The sequence below is a fragment of the Perognathus longimembris genome, chromosome 8 (assembly GCF_023159225.1).
Source record: "Perognathus longimembris pacificus isolate PPM17 chromosome 8, ASM2315922v1, whole genome shotgun sequence".
Lineage (NCBI taxonomy): Eukaryota > Metazoa > Chordata > Mammalia > Rodentia > Heteromyidae > Perognathus > Perognathus longimembris.
Genome location: NC_063168.1, coordinates 3,814,969 through 3,832,385, shown reverse-complemented (window position 1 = coordinate 3,832,385; position 17,417 = coordinate 3,814,969). Strand labels below are relative to the sequence as shown.

At 40.0% G+C, this 17,417-nt stretch overlaps 1 protein-coding gene across 1 annotated transcript in view; it reads right to left on the bottom strand.

The window, feature by feature from the left end:
- Eif5b (eukaryotic translation initiation factor 5B) overlaps positions 1-17,417 on the bottom strand; it is a 63,428-nt gene that overhangs the window by 2,492 nt on the left and 43,519 nt on the right. Inside the window, exons 11-22 of the mRNA XM_048352393.1 lie at positions 17,298-17,405; positions 16,782-16,892; positions 13,721-13,788; positions 12,112-12,253; positions 6,325-6,456; positions 5,444-5,626; positions 5,153-5,314; positions 3,816-3,947; positions 2,813-2,944; positions 2,653-2,729; positions 2,394-2,558; positions 923-1,061 (exon numbers count right to left, since the gene is read on the bottom strand). Coding sequence (XP_048208350.1) covers positions 923-1,061; positions 2,394-2,558; positions 2,653-2,729; positions 2,813-2,944; positions 3,816-3,947; positions 5,153-5,314; positions 5,444-5,626; positions 6,325-6,456; positions 12,112-12,253; positions 13,721-13,788; positions 16,782-16,892; positions 17,298-17,405 — 1,551 coding nt within the window. The remainder of the gene's footprint in view (positions 1-922; positions 1,062-2,393; positions 2,559-2,652; positions 2,730-2,812; positions 2,945-3,815; positions 3,948-5,152; positions 5,315-5,443; positions 5,627-6,324; positions 6,457-12,111; positions 12,254-13,720; positions 13,789-16,781; positions 16,893-17,297; positions 17,406-17,417) is intronic.

The following is a 17,417-nucleotide window of genomic DNA, read 5'->3' as shown; positions in this document are numbered from 1 at the left end:
TTACATAAATTTGGCTCCCGCAATAGGCAGTAGAGCAACTGGAGTGAGATTGTTGAGACTGGGTGCTGGTGGCTCACATAATCTTGGCTATCAGGAAGGAGGCTTAGGCCGGAGGAATTAAGATTCAAAGCCAGCCCGGGCAGAGAAGTCCACGAGACCCAACATGTCAGCAAAAATGTCAGGCTGGTGGTGTGGCTCTATCTAGTGTTAAGAACGCCAGCTGTGAGCAAGTAAACCCAATGAAGAGTGCGTGCAACCCTAGGTGCTTGTGCGTGCAATCGAACTGTTGACAGCTAGGTGTGGCAGTGCACAGCTGTAATTCCAGGTGTAGGCAAGAGAATGAATATAGAGAACATAAGGCCAGCCTGCTGCATGGCGAAACCATCCCAAGCAGTACCAGAAGCAAAGTTTGGCCTCTCAGCCATTTCATCAGCAATAGTGAGACATGTGACAGGATGCAGAGAGACTCCTTATAGGTTCCTTCTCATAAATCCTAACCTGCATCCAGTGAGGAAGGAGAGAACAGGGAAGTTTACATGAAGAATAAATGGAAAACAAGAGGGCTGAGGACACAGATCAGGTGGCAGAGAACCAGCTTATCAAACTTCTAACAACACTGGGGTGAATTCCTCAACGAGTAAGGGGGCTGTTCTTGCCTGAGACTCAAACACTAAAGTGCAAGATGCAATGTCCAGGCCACTGGGTGGTAGAGCGCAGACATCTCTGGGATGGTCATGACGACACGGAGATGAGAACTGCCAATGACAGGTTGATGCTAAAGTCATGTGGAGGCATGATGTTCTAAGGGAAACAGAGCCTGAAATCATGTGATGTGAATCTACACCAGGCTCAGATACTTCGCTACACTGAGGTCCAACTTACAGAAAGAAAAAGCTCTGCACACCTAAAGTTTGGAACTTACGTTTTTGCTCGGAACACACATGGGCGTCCCTTGCTTCACCTGACCGGCTTCCACTGTCACGCCCATCACGATTGGGTCTCGAGAATTGAAGATATACTGAGGGAGGATTTTCATCTTGCAGGGAAATACTGCTATGTGCCTGGAAGGACGAGGAAGTAAGTTTTAGGCTTATAAAATCATTTAACCATAAAAATGAAATTCACACACAGAAATGAGGCCTCTTCCACTAGATGAAAGCAACTTTCATGATGGAGGACGAGGAGAGAAGCCTTTTCCAGCCCAACCACAAGGGGTGAGCCCCATGGCTCATTTTTCTTCATCTTTTTCTCTATTGCTTTCCAAGCCTTCGTTCTCTTCTCTTTGGGGACCACAGAGCATCCTTATACTTCTCCCCAGCATGTTCCTAAATTATTGGTCCACGTCAATTTCACTGCTTGTTAAACAGCTGACAGTCTCCTCACCCCAGGTTTCACAATCTAAAATGAGCACATACTAATTTATGTCCTACTGCTTCATACCTGTTACCTCTTGTTTGAAAATTGTACTGTGAACTGAGCTCATTCCATATGCTGTTTGCCTTGCTGTTTGACTATGGGAATCTCTCGACAGGCCCTGGTCACTGGCTCTAATTAACCAGGTCCCCACAACTACACATGATCATACAATTTTGGCAACCAGCAACTTCCACAAAGGAAAAGCTAAATCCCTCCCATGCCCTTCAGCAGGAGGCCACAGGGGCCTGACAACTTCTAAGACTCCATGGCCCCTGCATACTCTATTCCAGCAAGGGCGGCTGCTGCTCCCTTTGAATGAAACACTGTACCAGGTACTCTTCTGCCCAGACATGCCTGGGTGCTGTGCTTAGTCTCCTTCAGACTGCTACCTGCAATGAGCCCTAAACGGATAGTGTCTTCCCCAACCACATGATTCGTCAGCCTCTTCTCTTCTTACCTAGTCTTTCCCTGCCTTACTCTACTTTTGGCACCTCATCTCCACTTAGCTGTCGCATTTCCCAATGACAGCAAGGCCCTGGGACCCAGGAGCAGCCAAGGCTCTATGACGCCTCCAGCATGAGCACTCGGAAGGTGTTTGTGGGCAGTATGTTCCCCACAGAATCCCTTGGATTATTTCTCAATATGCACATTCTAATTTGGCAAATTCCATCCCATATAATTCCTGATAAAGCAATTTCAGTAAGATACAGCTCACAACTTACCAACTACTATGCTACTGACAATCTACAAGGCCACAGCAAGGGCCTGCTCACATAACACTAGAATGTCCAAGAGTGAACAACTTCTGGTTTATGTAACATGCAACTTTTCAGGATCTAGCCTCTGATGGAGGAGCAAATGCCAGGCTTTTGTGACATAGTCCGTCCGCGCCCACCTACCCTCGCCTTCCAGTACTCAGTAATTCTCAATGAACTACGTTAACAAAGATATAAAGTAAATATAAAACACCAACTTACTTAAATTCTTCTTGTTTCTGTTTCTTGTAGTCTTGTCTATATTTTGTAAAGGCATCAAATAAATGATAAATAATTTCTGCACTAAAAATTCTAACTCCTAAACTATCAGCCATTTCTTGTGCATCCCGTTCAATTCTCACATCGAAGGCCAAAATGACTGCGTACCTGAGAGGTTGAAGCATAGCAAAGACCATCAGTGAGAAACAGTATGGCACAAAGGCCCCTCAGCAAACTGTTTCAGAGAAGTAATTCTACTCACTGGGGATCATGTTCCAACATCACTGAAGCCTTCATAACATCTTTTTTATGGACTGGGCCAATGTTAATTCCTGCATACTGTAAAAAAAGCTTTAGATGAGTGCACAAACTAATGGAAACGTTACCGCCACTCATTTGTAGAGTCGGATGTGATTACTTACGGGGACTTCTGAGGTTTTCAGAAATTCAAGCAGAGCTTCCAAAGAGCCCAGTGTAGATGCTTGGACATAGACTCCCTTTTCTTCCAATTTGATAGCATTTAGTGTCTGCTTTAGCTCATGAATCAGTTCATCCTTAAAAACAAATTTTCAAATTCATAAAAGGTTAGCATCACATCTATTGCTATCTTTGGCAGCTTACAATTTAACTATGGTTAAGCACTCATTTGAAATTATGAAAATAAGGCTCAGAGCAAGGTAATACAACGTGTGCTGGAAAAAAGGAGGAAGTATAAATATAGTTGCTATGTCCTAACAACGCCATTTCCCAGTTTGCATTCAGTTGACTAAAATGAAATATGTTCAACCTCACTTTCATTTAGAAATATAATAAATGGCAGACAAAATAAAGCAATTCTTTTTACGGGGGGAAGGAGAAAGGCTGCTGGTAATTGGCTTGAACTCAAGGCCTGGGTATAGTACTTTTGTTTTTTCACTCAAGACTAGGGCTCCACCACTGGAGCCACAGGGCCACTGTGGTTTTCCGATGGTTAACTTGATAGCAAGTCTTGTACACTTGCCTGCCTGGCTGGCTTTGACATAATACTCAGATTTCAGCCTCCTGAGTGTGATTACAAGTGTGAGCCACCGGCAACCGGACAACTTCTAGCTTCTGATTCATTTTTTTTATTTCAATAAAATGCACATGTGAAATTCTATTGTAATTATTTGCCTGCACACACTAATTTGAATGGAGTAAGTTTGCTATATAAGAGGCCAATAGACAAGAGATTTCACAAGGAAGTCCATTTTAGTCAATACCCTGAAGAGTGCCCTTTGACAGACAACCCAACTCAACATAGTAGGAGAATCACTGGGTTTAAGGCACCTGAGAGATTTAGACAAGACCCAATTTGGAAGAAAAAAAATCAAACGAAAGCCCTTCTAAAGACAATGTCTTAAGTAGCTATGGAGGGGAAAAAATTAACAAAGTCAATGAGCTTACTTTAAGCACAGGGATTTCATCTTCTTTGTAAGCCACCAGGAGAGGTAAACCAGCCAATGTTTTTTCCAGGTCTTTTCCAAGAATCTTTACCCCCTGAGCTGCTTCTACTTCTTTATGCTTTTCATACTGGTTCTATATAAACAAAAACATTTCCACCACATTTATTTGAAAATTGCATTAGGAGATGATGTATGTGAAGATATCTTGTAATTTTGGAATTGGAAAAGATTTCATAAACTAGGCACAAACAGCAATAATGACCAAAGACTGAGAAATTCAACATGAAAGTATTTCTTTAAAATATCACAGAAAAAGAAAAATCACAAAGGCAAGGTAATAAAACATAAAAAGTAGAAATACACTAGAATTTTGAATAAATCAACAAGTCCCACAAAATCCGTAAAAAATAAAAATGTAGGAGGAAAGAAAACTTTCACCAAAGGGGATATAAATGCCTAATAAAGCAATACCATGGAAACAATTAGGGAAATGCAAGCTGAAATAGCAATAAGCTGCAGGCTCTAGAATGACAGCTTAAAGAACTATAAAGATATAAAACTGAAAAACCGCAGCTGAGAGTGCAACTTGTTAGTAGGCCCATCGTGGTGAGCAGTGTGTGCCTAACAACTCCATCATCCATCAGTGTCCACTCTGGGACACGCAACTGCACACACTACAAGGTGCAGGGCAGATGTACACAGCCATGGTCTGCTAGCGACAGTACAGATGGCCATGGCTCCCACCAACAGGAGGAGGAATAATACATTCACACACAGGATCCATCTTCATTATTGCTCCACTGAAGCCAGACAAAAGACACATAACTGAGAAAACTCCATTTGTGTAAATTCCACACACATTTTACAGTAACAACCTTCAATTGCTGAAACTTAAGGAAAGTAAGGATATTAATTATTATCAGGAAAAAAAAAGTGCCACTGGTTAACTCTTGGAGAGAACAAGGAAGGTACAAGCAAGAGGAAGCTTGCAGGAGGCTTCTGGTGCCAGTAATATTCTGATTCGTGACCTAATTGCTTCCTAAAAATGTTAAATTTTATGTACTTTTCCATGTGAATGTTTTCTCTCACCATACATATGTAGAATATAGAGTCCAAACATGGTAATTTATCACTTAAGAAAAGCCTAGCCTAGTAGTAAACAGGTACACTTACCCACTGCCTCATAGAGGACGCGTCTCCTCTATGGCTTACATGGTAAAGCCGAGGGTACACAATGTATATGGAGCCAAACAGCTTTCAAAGTGAGGGGAGCAGCCTCAGCAGAACTTCTAAGTACTATCCAAGTCCTGTGTGTCAACCCTCTCCTCCCGGGCTTACCTTGACTCTTAACTCCTTCATAGGAGGAGGGAGCAGCAGACCCCGAATCTGAGTGACAATGGGCCCTTCCACACCAGGAACAATGATTGTGTCTCCTTCCTTCAGACGCCCATTGATCAATATGACATCGATAGTGGTGCCCATTCCTGGGAGAGCTTTAACCTAACAGACAGTATTGCAAAGGGAATAGCACATATAGAGTGAACCATGTACATTAAACATGAAAGCAGCACACATCTCTCACACACAAAGGGCAGCTAAGGAACAATAGACCAAAAACATGACCATTACCTCCATCACCTGAGCCCTCAGCTCTTCACAGTGGGCAAGCCTCTTGTTCAACATGGTCTGAGTTAACTCCACAAGAAGGTAGATCAGACTTCCCATGCCATCACCAGTATGTGCAGAGGTAGGTACCAAAGACACAAAAGTGCGAGGATCTTTATTCTCATAAAACAAAGCAGCATTCAAACCCTGGAAGCGAAAGTTATTCCAAAACATATCTAAGAACAGGACTGAGTAACTGAGCTAATAAATGACCATTGTAAAACTCCACCCAACACTTCAGAGTTGGATGGGGGTATAGCTCATTGAGAGAGCACTTGTTTAGCATCTTGAAATGGTCATAGAAGCACTACAGAAAAATATTTACTTCGTATTTTTCAAAGATTCTGAGTACAAAGAAAATTTATGAAGTACTGAGCATGAACCAAGAGCTCCAGTTACCTAGGAGACAGAAGAAGGAGGAGCTAAAAAGGAGCTTGGGAAAAACCATAAGAAATTGTCTCAAAAACCAACAAAACAACCCCCCCCCCTCAAAAAAACCAACAAAACAAAAACCCAAAGTCAAAATAAAATAAATATGAAAAACATAGGGTAAAAGGCGAATACTAATAAAAATGGCAACTTCATTAAAAAAGATAACATATTAAAAGGAATCAGCAATCTGAGACAGGCTTGAGCCTCTCTATTCCACCAGCTCAGGAGGCAGAAACAGGAGGACCTCCAAGTTTGGGTTCCAGCCTGGGCAACTGAGTATTAAATAAAGTCAACACAGAATAAAGGACTGGAGCTTCTGGCTTAATCTCAAGAATGCTTGCCTTGAATGTGGTAGCACCTCCTGGGCTGAGCCTCTGGTGCCAAAGGAGGGGCGAGAGGGAATTCTTTCTTACCTGTTGTGCAAATTCTACAATAATGGCCTTTGCGCGCTCCTCAAATTCATCTTTTGTATTCTTTTTCTGCTTCTTTAAAGTAGCAGCCACATCAGAGTCAGGACTCTTTTTCCAATCATATAACCTATCAATCTGAAAATTAATTGCACATGAGACATCTCCATAAATTTAAGTTCTAAAAATTTCATAATGTAAATTGCTCAGATATTTTACTGTGCCAAAAGCTCCTTAATTAAGAATGTATAACTGAGTCCCTATCAGATAATGAGAAACTGTTGAGGTATCATGTAGCCCCCTAATCAGCCTCCGCTAAGTTCCTGGCAGGATGCCATTTATTTGCCAAGCATAAATAAGACACTACAATATCCTATGGCCAATAATACATGCCAAAATTCCAAAACAAAGAACAAGAATTAGTTGTAACATCGCCAAGGATATTTTGTAACAAAATCTATACAACAATTACTTGTCTTAAAGCAGTTCATTTTTATTATTTCATTGCTCAAATTAGGAATAAATCTGCTTAACTACTAACAGAATCTATTTTCCCTAACATTGTAATGAGAAGTAATGATAATGTAACTATTTCAGGTGATGGAAATGCTAGTCTCAGATTTGATCATTACATATTGTATATATGTATGAAAATATCACAGTGAAATCAATACGTATGCATTTTGTCAGTTGGAAATAATGTTTCTGAAAAAGCACACAATCTATATACCCAAATGATATGATGATGAGTACAAGGAAGAAAATATTCAAAATAATGCTAATAAGGCATACTCTGGGAGCTCAGTGTAAAGAAATAATACAAAGAAGTAGATCAACTTGACTATTACTACTAAAGAGAAAAATCAGCTGAGCACCAGTGGCTCATGCCTGGAAACTCAGGAAGCTGAGATCTGAGGATCCGGAGTCAAAGCCAGCCAGAGCAGGACAGTATATGAGACTTTTAGCTCCAGTTAACTACCAAAAAGCCAGAAATAGAGCTGGCTCAAGTGGCAGATTACTAGCCTTGAGAAATAAAGCTCAAGAATAGCACCTAGGCCTGAGTACAAGCCCCAACACAATCTCCAAAATAATTAAAATTTAAAAAGTCAGGAAGTAGACATACAGACCTAGAAATGACAAAGCTGATAAAATATATCAACATCCTTAAGATAATTAGTAAAAATATACTCAAATATTTTAAAGCCTTAAATCTATTTTTTAAAAAAGCAGAAATGGGAAAGGCTGAAAATGAACTAGGATACAAAAATATCACTAAAAACAATTATATCCTCAAAATATTTTCCAAAGAAAATGTTAATAACCTTGAAGGTGGAGCATAAAACTACCCAAATTTGAGGCATACAGGAAAAATAGGGCATGGGAGAGAAAAAAACAAACTTTCGTTACTTTAAGTCAGCTATGCAATAAGACTGACAAAAATAGCTAGAATACCAGGAGCCTAAAATTCTATCCAATAAAAAAAGGAAAAAATAAAAACAGAAAAAATCTAAAGAAATTAAAAACAAAAAAACCCCAGCAACTTAATAACAACAGTTGGGTTTAGTCAAAAAAAAGCAAGCAACACCCTGTCTCAATGAAGGGCTGGGACTGAGGCTCTGAAGCAGAGCACCTGCCCCGTCAATGCGAGGCCAAACCAGAGAGCACAAACAAATCATGAAAACCAGTAACCTAAGTCTAAACAATTCAGACCTCAACTGATTAAAATAAAGAGATATATATGTAGTCACACTGAAAAAACATAAAAGGGAAAAAAAGTCTTAAGAGCAGCCAAAGAAAAATAGAAACAGAGGGAAAAAATGACTACTGATGAACAACACAAAGCAAAGAAAACCCTTTTTCAAACTTAGAAATACAATAGGTGAAAATGAAAGCTCACAGAATTTGTGGTCTATTAAACTTATACTTCAAAAAAGAATAAGGCTAAAAACAACCCCTAAAGACGAACAAAAATGTATACATCACGGATCTATCTAAACAAAGATCTGAAAAGAACCAAAAGGGTAAATGTAAAAACAAAGATTTGCTTTCTAATTTAAAAAGTTGTTTTAAAATATAGCAACCAATGTAAAGTGTGAATAATTTTGAGTTCATGGTATGTGAAGTAAATTAAAATAGAACAGTAACACAAAGGATGGTAACAGTGGTATATTGTTGTCACGGTCTTACAAAAGGGGTAACTTAAAAACAGGCATTGTAAATCTTAAGGCAGACAATGACAAAACAGACATATACCTAATATTTCAATAGTGGCAATAAAATGCAATGACTAAGAAGCATTTAATCAGCTGGGTACTGGTGGCTCACACCTGTAGTCCAAGCTACCCCAGTCTGACTCAGAGGATGATTCAGTTCAAGGTCAGTTGGGGCAGAAAAGATTTCAAGAATGTAAATTTCAAAAATAATCAGCATGGGCTGGGAATGTGGCTTAGAGGTAGAGAGCTTTCCTAGCATGCATGAAGCCCTGGGTTCCATTCCTCAGCACCACATAAACAGAAAAAGCAAGAAGTGGCACTGTGCTCAAGAGGTAGAGTGCTAGCCTTGAGCAGAAAGAAGCCAGGGACGGTGCTCAGGCCCTAAGTTCAAGCCCTAGGGCTGACAACAAAAAATGAGCAAAAAGCCAGGATACAGGCCATGGCTCAAGTGGTAAAGTGCCAACCATGACCAAGAAAGCCACGAGAGGCCCTGGACTTCAGACAAAAAACATAATCAACTGACCAAATAAGCCAGGAGGAAAAAAGTCCATTTGAAATAACAAAATAAAAACTAGCAAATTGGTGAAAGGCTGGATAAGTACAATAAAGGCAAATAATTAAGACATTAAATAAAACTCAGGCATTGCCAGGCACCTATAATCCTAGCTACTCAGGAGGCAGAGATATAAAAATATGGAAGTTTGCTTCAGGCAGCCTGATTAAGAAGCCTGTGAGAGCCCCACGTCAACTCATGGGTGTGGTGGTCCATACCTGTTATCCTAGGCCCAGTGGGGACGCTTAAGAGGATGATAACCCAGACCAGCCCGGGAAAACAATAAAGACATGGCTCAAAGGTAGAGAGCCTGCCGAGTAAGTACAAAGGCCTTACCAACTCCAGTACTGCCAAAGCATGGACAATTAAATGAAACTTAACAAGCAAAAAAGGTTGAGATGTGGCCCACCAACACCACCAAAAAAGTCAGGGATTACTGCTTTGGACAAACATAATCAAAGTGTGCTTAGATGCTCTCTACTGAAACAACTCATTTAAAATCTAAACACAATTTTTAAAAGACGGAGAAAAAAAAAGACATGAAAGGATGCCATGCTAACAATAATAAGTTCAAGAAGTGACATTAAGGGGCTGGGGATATAGCCTAGTGGCAAGAGTGCCTGCCTCGGATACACGAGGCGCCCTAGGTTCGATTCCCCAGCACCACATATACAGAAAACGGCCAGAGGCGGCGCTGTGGCTCAAGTGGCAGAGTGCTAGCCTTGAGCCAAAAGAAGCCAGGGACAGTGCTCAGGCCCTGAGTCCAAGGCCCAGGACTGGCCAAAAAAAAAAGAAGTGACATTAATATCAAAGGTGACTTGAGAACATGTTAAATTTACAGGGATAAGAGAAGAGCTTATTATTGACTAAGTACCTAAAAGATACTTGGAATAAAATACGTGAAATAAAAACGTACAGAAATGAAATTAAGACAAATCTACAATTACATCTGGGGTCTGAATACCCTTATAGCAATAATTTATAGTCACTAAACTAAATACCAGTAAAAAAGAATGAGTAACGCTATTCTTTAAAAAATTAACCTCCATGCTTACAAGACTGATCCAACAATTTCATTTCTAATGAAATACAGACTGATATATATTTAACAATAAGTCAAATTTCAAAAAATTAAAGAAATTGAAATCATACACAGGACAATCTATAACCACAATAAAATGAGAACTCAGCAACATCTAGAACAATCCCAAAACACTTAGATATTAAGCAACATTCTTCTAAATGAAGAATGGCGAAAGAAAATCACAGTAGAAAAGATTCTGGCTTTGGGCTGGGAATGTGGCTTGGTGGCAGAGTGCTTGCCTAGAAAAATGGGCCAGAATAATGGAACATTGATAAAGGGGCACAGTACTAATAGCCAGAATTATGGAATTGAAACCTCTTTGTGCCAAGTAATTAAAAAAAGAACAACAAAAAGAGAAGAGAGGCTGGATGCTGACAGTCCACCCCTGTAATCCTAGCTACCTACCTAGGAGGCAGCTCCAAGCAAACCCGGACAAGAACAAGTTCCTGAGACTCTTATCTGTAGTTAACCAAGAGAACATCACAGCGGGCACTATGGCTCAAAGTTGTGGAGTGCTAGTCTTGAGCAAAAGAGGTCAGGGACCCCACCTAGGGCCCAAGTTCAAGCCCCACGACCAAAAAAAAAGAGAGAAGGGAATGGGAGGACGTTAGTGTGTGACAAGGATGCACAAAAACAAGAACTCATCAATAGTGGTGAAAATGAAAACTGTGCCATGTGCCAGTGGCTCACATCTGTAATCCTAGCTACTTACTTAGAAGGCTGAGATCTGAGGAAGACTGAGGTTTGAAGGCAGCCCAGGCAGGAGAGTCCAAGAGATTCTCCTCTCCAATTAAGCACCAAACAAAACAAAACAAAAGAACCCCTGGAAGTGGTGCTGTGACTCAAGTGGTAGAGTACTAGCCTTGAGCAAAAGAAGCTCAGGGATAGTGTCCATATCCTTAGTTCAAGCCTCAGGACCGGCACAAAAAATGCCGTATCATCTCTATGGAAAAATTAAAGATGCTCCTATTTAAATACATACATGCCACATGATGCAGCAATTTGATTCCAAGAAAATAAAAATAAATGCCTATAAAAAGACACGGTCATGCCAATACCAGTGGCTCACACCTATAATCCTAGCTACTCAGGAGGCTGAGGTCTGAAGATCGTGGCTCAAAGCCAACCTGGGCAATATCATCTGTGAGACTCTTACCTCCAATAAACTAACTACTCAGAAAAAGCCAGAAATGGTAGAGCATAAAGAGGCTCAGGGACAGTACCTAAGCCCTGAGTTCAAGCCCCAGGACCAGGGAAAAAAAGATAGTCATTTTACTAATGAGTAATCTACACTACACTCAATCCAAATATCTTTCAACAATGAATGGATAAAATGTGGCATCATCCAGATAATAAAATATCACTCAGCAACTAAAAGGAATAATTTATGATCCATACAGTGGAAGTCAAACCATAACAACAAGAGTAACAAAAAGCAAAGCTAAAGATTACAACCTGATTATTTAAATGACATTAAAAATAAGTAAAGCTAGTCTGCAGTGCCACAAAGGTCATGTGTTGAGCAAGGGTACTCCAGGCAGCAGCTTCACCAATATTAAGAAGCACAAAGGAGATTTGAGGACCACAGTTCAAAGCCAGCACTGACAGGAAAGTCTGAAAGAGTCTATCAAAAAGCTGGAAGTTGAGCTGTGGCTGAAGGGGTAGAGCACTAGCACTTAAGACTTAGCAAAAAAGTTCAGGAACATTTCTCAGGCCCTGAATCCAAGCTCCAGAAACACACACACAGACACAGACACAGACACACACACACAGACACACACACACACACACACACACAGACACACACACACACTCTTTCACCAATTAAAGCAAGAAGGGATGGGGAGGTGCTTAAAGTAGTAGGATGCCTGACAGCAAGAGTGTGCATCTGAGTTCAAACCCTACTAAAACCCAAAAACATTTCTTCCATAAGGAGAACTTACCTTATTTAGTGCAACTATGAATGGACACTTTTTAGATTTGAGAAGGTTGATAGATTCAATGGTCTGAGGCTCCAAACCATGCATAATGTCAACAACTAAAATGGCAATATCACAAAGAGAGCTTCCTCTGTTTCTCAAATTACTGTTGTAAAGGGGGAAAAGATAAACAGAAAATTTTAATTAGTATTTTCATTAAACTTAACATATATTCTAAACCTAGCATACAAAAGAAAGCAGTCGTGCCCTGATATCTGGAGAGAATTAAGTCGAGAGTCCCATGCAGACACTCATCTGTGTGGATTCTCCAATCTCATATAAAAGGGCATCATATCTGCAAATAACCCACACACCTTCTCCCATATAGTCTTCTCAATATGACTTATACAGATCATGTATCCAAAAGCCCCAAATCAAAAACTTTTTCATTACTGACACAATGCTCAAGTTTCAGTAAAAACATGTCAGATTTTTGGATTAGATATAGTCAAATAGAAAAGTAATGCCAATAGCCAGAAACCTGAAACTGCTCATCCCACATCGGTGGGAACTCAATGTGTCATAGGTGATAAAATACAAATACAACGTAAGTACTAGTTACAAGGCATGGACTAGGGAATAATGAGGGGGAAGTCTGTAAATATTTAGAAGGTCTGCAATCTTTTTATATTATTTTGGATCCACATTGTTTGAATCTACAGATGCAGAACCCATAGAAAAGGAGTGCCAACTATGTATGTATAACATGGTCCAAATGCCTTCACTTATCTACACCTTATTGACAGACACACAGAACTGACAACTAATGGAAAGAGTTCCAAAAGTTACTAATATTTCTGCCAATTTTATGGAAGAAGTTCTTTTTTTCTTTATTTGTACCAGTCCCAGTGCTTGAACTCAGGGCCTGAGTCCTGTCCTTTAGCTTCTTTTGCTCAAGTCTAGTGCTCTACCACGTAAGCCCCAATCTCCACTTTTGTGAGATGAGTAGTTTACTAGAGATGGGAGTCTCACAGACTGACTGTCCTGAGTGGGCTTTCTTCAAACCTTGATCTTCAGATCTCAGTCTCCTGAGTAGCTAGGATTACAGGTATGAGCCACCAGCACCGAGGCCAAGAAGGTTTTTAAAGCTAAGGAATATGTCCAAGAGACAATAGTCCCATTGCAGCCAGGTCCTAGTGGCTCAATCCTGTAATCGTACTTCTTACTCAGGAGGCTGAGATCAGGAAGATCATAGCTCTAAGCTAGCCATGGCAGAAATGTTTGTGAGACGCTATCGCCAAAACAACCAGCAAAAAGCCAGGCTGGAGGAGTCGCTCAAGTGCTAGAGTACCAGCTGAGCAAGGGAGGCAAGCGAGAAGTTCTGAGTCCAAAGCTCAGTTATGGGAAAAAATTAAGTAAAAAATACATACACATATGTATGTATGAACTACTCTGCTCCACTCCACATTAACTAACTGATCCTTTTGAATAGAAAAGACGTCCACTTCTATAAAAAACAAGGACCTAATGAAAGACTTATTACAAGCACCATGGATTTTTTTTTAAATAATCATCAAAAAGTTAATGACTTCACTAGACATTTAGAATTCTTGAGTTTCAATGTTCTCCATACCTGAAAGATTCATGCCCAGGAGTATCAATAATCAGCATTCCCGGAATCCGTACATTTTCTCTGTCAAACTACAAAGTGAAGAAAGATGCATGACTTAAGAAAGTCAAAACAAGGTAAGCTTCTTAACAAAGTAATTTATCTGAAATCAAAGGTATTTCTACTTTCTTTTCCAAAACATTGGTTTTAAAACCATTAGCCAGTCACTGGAAGCTCAGGCCTGCAATCCTAGTTACTCAGGAGGCTGAGATGTGAGGATTATAGTTTGAAGCCAGCCTGGGCAGGAAAGTATATACTCTATTTCAAGTTCTCTTAAATTGATAAATCGACTGAACATTAACTTAAAATTAGAAATTTAACTGGCTGCTGGTGGCCCACACCTGTAATCTTATCTACTTAGCTGAAATCTGATCATCTTGGTTTCAAGCCAGCTTGGGCAGGAAGTCTCATATCTCCAATTAACCAACAAAAAAAACCCGAAGTGAATCATGGCTCAAATTGTACAGCACTATCCTAGAGTGAAAAAACAAAGGGACAGCACAACAAGGCCCAGTACCAGCATGCACATATACAAATACTGTAAATTAAAAAAAACCTGACATTCAAAGTATGTTCTAAAGACTCAAAACTATACATTGCACCGAACTGGAAATTGACCCATTCAAAATGACCAACTGCTTAATAAGATGAAAATCAATTTATACATCCAATTTAACAGTACTGAGACAGAAGAAAACAGACACTTAACATTTTCCTTTACACAAGTATCTTAAGATTTTACATGTAGCCCAATGATTTTCCAATATGAAGGTCATAATTCTTCAGTACTCAATAACTCAAAGAATTTCATTTCCATAATTTTCTCCATAGGAAACTAATGGAACATTAGCTAATAAAACCTAGTCTCATATAAGAAAAGAAAATCTGGAGAGACAAGCTCACTGATTCAAGAAATAAGACAAAACAAGAAAATAAGGTAGCTGAATTTAATAATACAAGTTCTCTTTGGTTTTACCATTTGCATTTGCAGTATGTTGATAAAACTTGAGACCTGGTTCCATGTAAGAGAAATTATTTTATCAGATAAGCCTAGAAAATCCTTCCTCACACACTAGATATAATGGATGCAATAAAAAATAAGAACTAGGGGGCTAGAAATAAGGCCTAGTGGTAGTGTCCTTCCTCGTATACATGAAGCCCTGGGTTTGATTCCCCAGCAGCCCATATATTAAAAAAAACAGAAATGGCACTGTGGCTCAAGTGGTAGAATGCTAGAGCTAGCCTTGAGCAAAAAGTAGCCAGGGATTGTGCTCAGACCCTGAGTTCAAGCCCCAGGACTGGCAAAAAATAAGAAGAACTACTAGAACTGTATCAAAAAGAGGACCCAAGCTGGGCCCTGGTGGCTCATGTCTATAATCCTAGCTCTACAGGTAAAGATCACTATTTGAAGCCAGCCCAGCAGGAAAGTCTGTGAAATTCTTGCCTCCAATTAACAACAAGAAAACTGGATATAGTGAGGTTAAAAAAAAAACAAAAAAACTCAGGGATAACACCTAGGCCCTGGGTTCAAGACCCACAACCAGGAAAAAAAAAAGAAAAGAAAAAGAAAAACAACAACTAAAAAGGCCCAAACGCTAGGCAACCATAAGACTATTTCCACACAATAGTCAATGAAATGGACTCAAGCAGCAAATGTGATTAAATATATGAGTGCATGTAGAAAATCAAAATGTACAAAAAGTTGGTCAAAAGGTAAAGGGTCAGAGGTTAATTCTACCTTTGGTACCTACACTGAAATTAAATAATCAAACAGTAAATAAGGTAGTTACTTTCCAGAAGATAGGCAGGATTGAAATATCAACATTCTGTAACGCTCCATACATTATAAGGGAGAGATTACCTTAAGAGTGGATGAAAAAAAAAAGTGTTCATGTAAGGAGGGAGCTCAGGAAGGTCAGGGTGTTTGCATTATTATCCACGGAGCTTACATTTATCTTAGTTACACTTCTTTAAAAATCTGAGTAACTGGGTTGGGAATATGGCCTAGTGGCAAGAGCGCTTGCCTCATACACACATGAAGCTCTCGGTTGGATTCCCCAGCACCACATATATGGAAAATGGCCAGAGGGGGCGCTGTGGCTCAAGTGGCAGAGTGCTAGCCTTGAGCAAGAAGAGGCCAGGGACAGTGCTCAGGCACTGAGTTCAAGGCCCAGGACTGGCCAAAAAAACCAAACCAAAACAAAACAAAAAACTGAGTAACTTCAAACAAGTAGAAAAATAAAGACAAAAAGGATTATCAAAACAAACTCCTGGGGGGCTGGGGATATAGCCTAGTGGCAAGAGTGCCTGCCTCGGATACACGAGGCCCTAGGTTCGATTCCCCAGCACCACATATACAGAAAACGGCCAGAAGCGGCGCTGTGGCTCAAGTGGCAGAGTGCTAGCCTTGAGCGGGAAGAAGCCAGGGACAGTGCTCAGGCCCTGAGTCCAAGGCCCAGGACTGGCCAAAAAAAAAAAAAAAAACAAAAAAAACTCCTGGAAATGTAAACATGGGTTTTACTGTTGGTGGTGGTGGTTGTTTTGCTTTGAGTCAGTTTTATTTTTTTTTTAAAGGGAGAACAAAAGGGAGGGGGGACACAGAAAGGGAAAGAAAGGAGAACAAATGCAGTCATTGTACTCACTACTTGAAGTGGTAACCTGACTGTGTAACACCTTACTAAAAAAAATCTTTAAAAAAGACAGAAGGATAAAAACAATGGTAAGGGGAAGAGAACTTTTAAACAAGGAGATCTAGAGTAACCAGAGTAAAACATGGAGGGGAAAAGTTAACTTCAGGATAACACTTGCCTCTGGGACAAAGAGGGAAAAAAATAGAATAAAAAGGGTCTTCAGTTACATAATTGTTTAAAGAAAGATTGAAAACGAAATAGGCAAAAGAGTACAAACTTTCATTGTCAATGTTGAGCATATGAGTCTGATATAGTAGTCTATAGATTTTCTGTTTTAAATACCTTCTATCTGAATCATCATCACATTAAAACACATAAGACATGCTGTAACTTACATTTTTAATCATTTTAGTTTGCTCATTAATAGCTTCAAGAGGGACATTAGTTGCACCAATCTGCTGTGTGATACCACCTGCTTCGCCATCCTGGACATGAGTGTGACGGAGCTACGAGAGGACAGCAAATTTGGATTGTTACTTCGACATAGAAAAAGAACACAATGAAGCCCCACTGTACAATTACTACGGGCTAATACAAAATAAATTTATAAAGGCATCAAAGGTATAAAAGCAACTTATTTATCACAAGCAGAATTTGCCCAAATGTGCTATGTTTAATTTATTTATGTTTTGCCTGAGCACTGTCCCTGGCTTCTTTTTGCTCAAGGCTAGCACTCCACCACTTGAGCCGCAGCACCACTTCTGGCCTTTTCTGTGTACGTGGTGCTGATGAACTGAACCCAGGGCTTCATGCGTGCTAGGCAAGCACTCTACCGCTAGGTCACATTCCCAGCCCCTACGCTATGTTTTTAACACTAAAAATTTTGAAACTTTATCTACGCATGCACTTACCTTATCTAGAATTTTCGTCTTCCCGGTGTCCACATGACCAAGCACACAGATTATGGGGGCTCTTAGCTTCTCCGTGTTAACGTTTTTACCATGTTCAAGACGCCGCTTCTAGAAATAAAA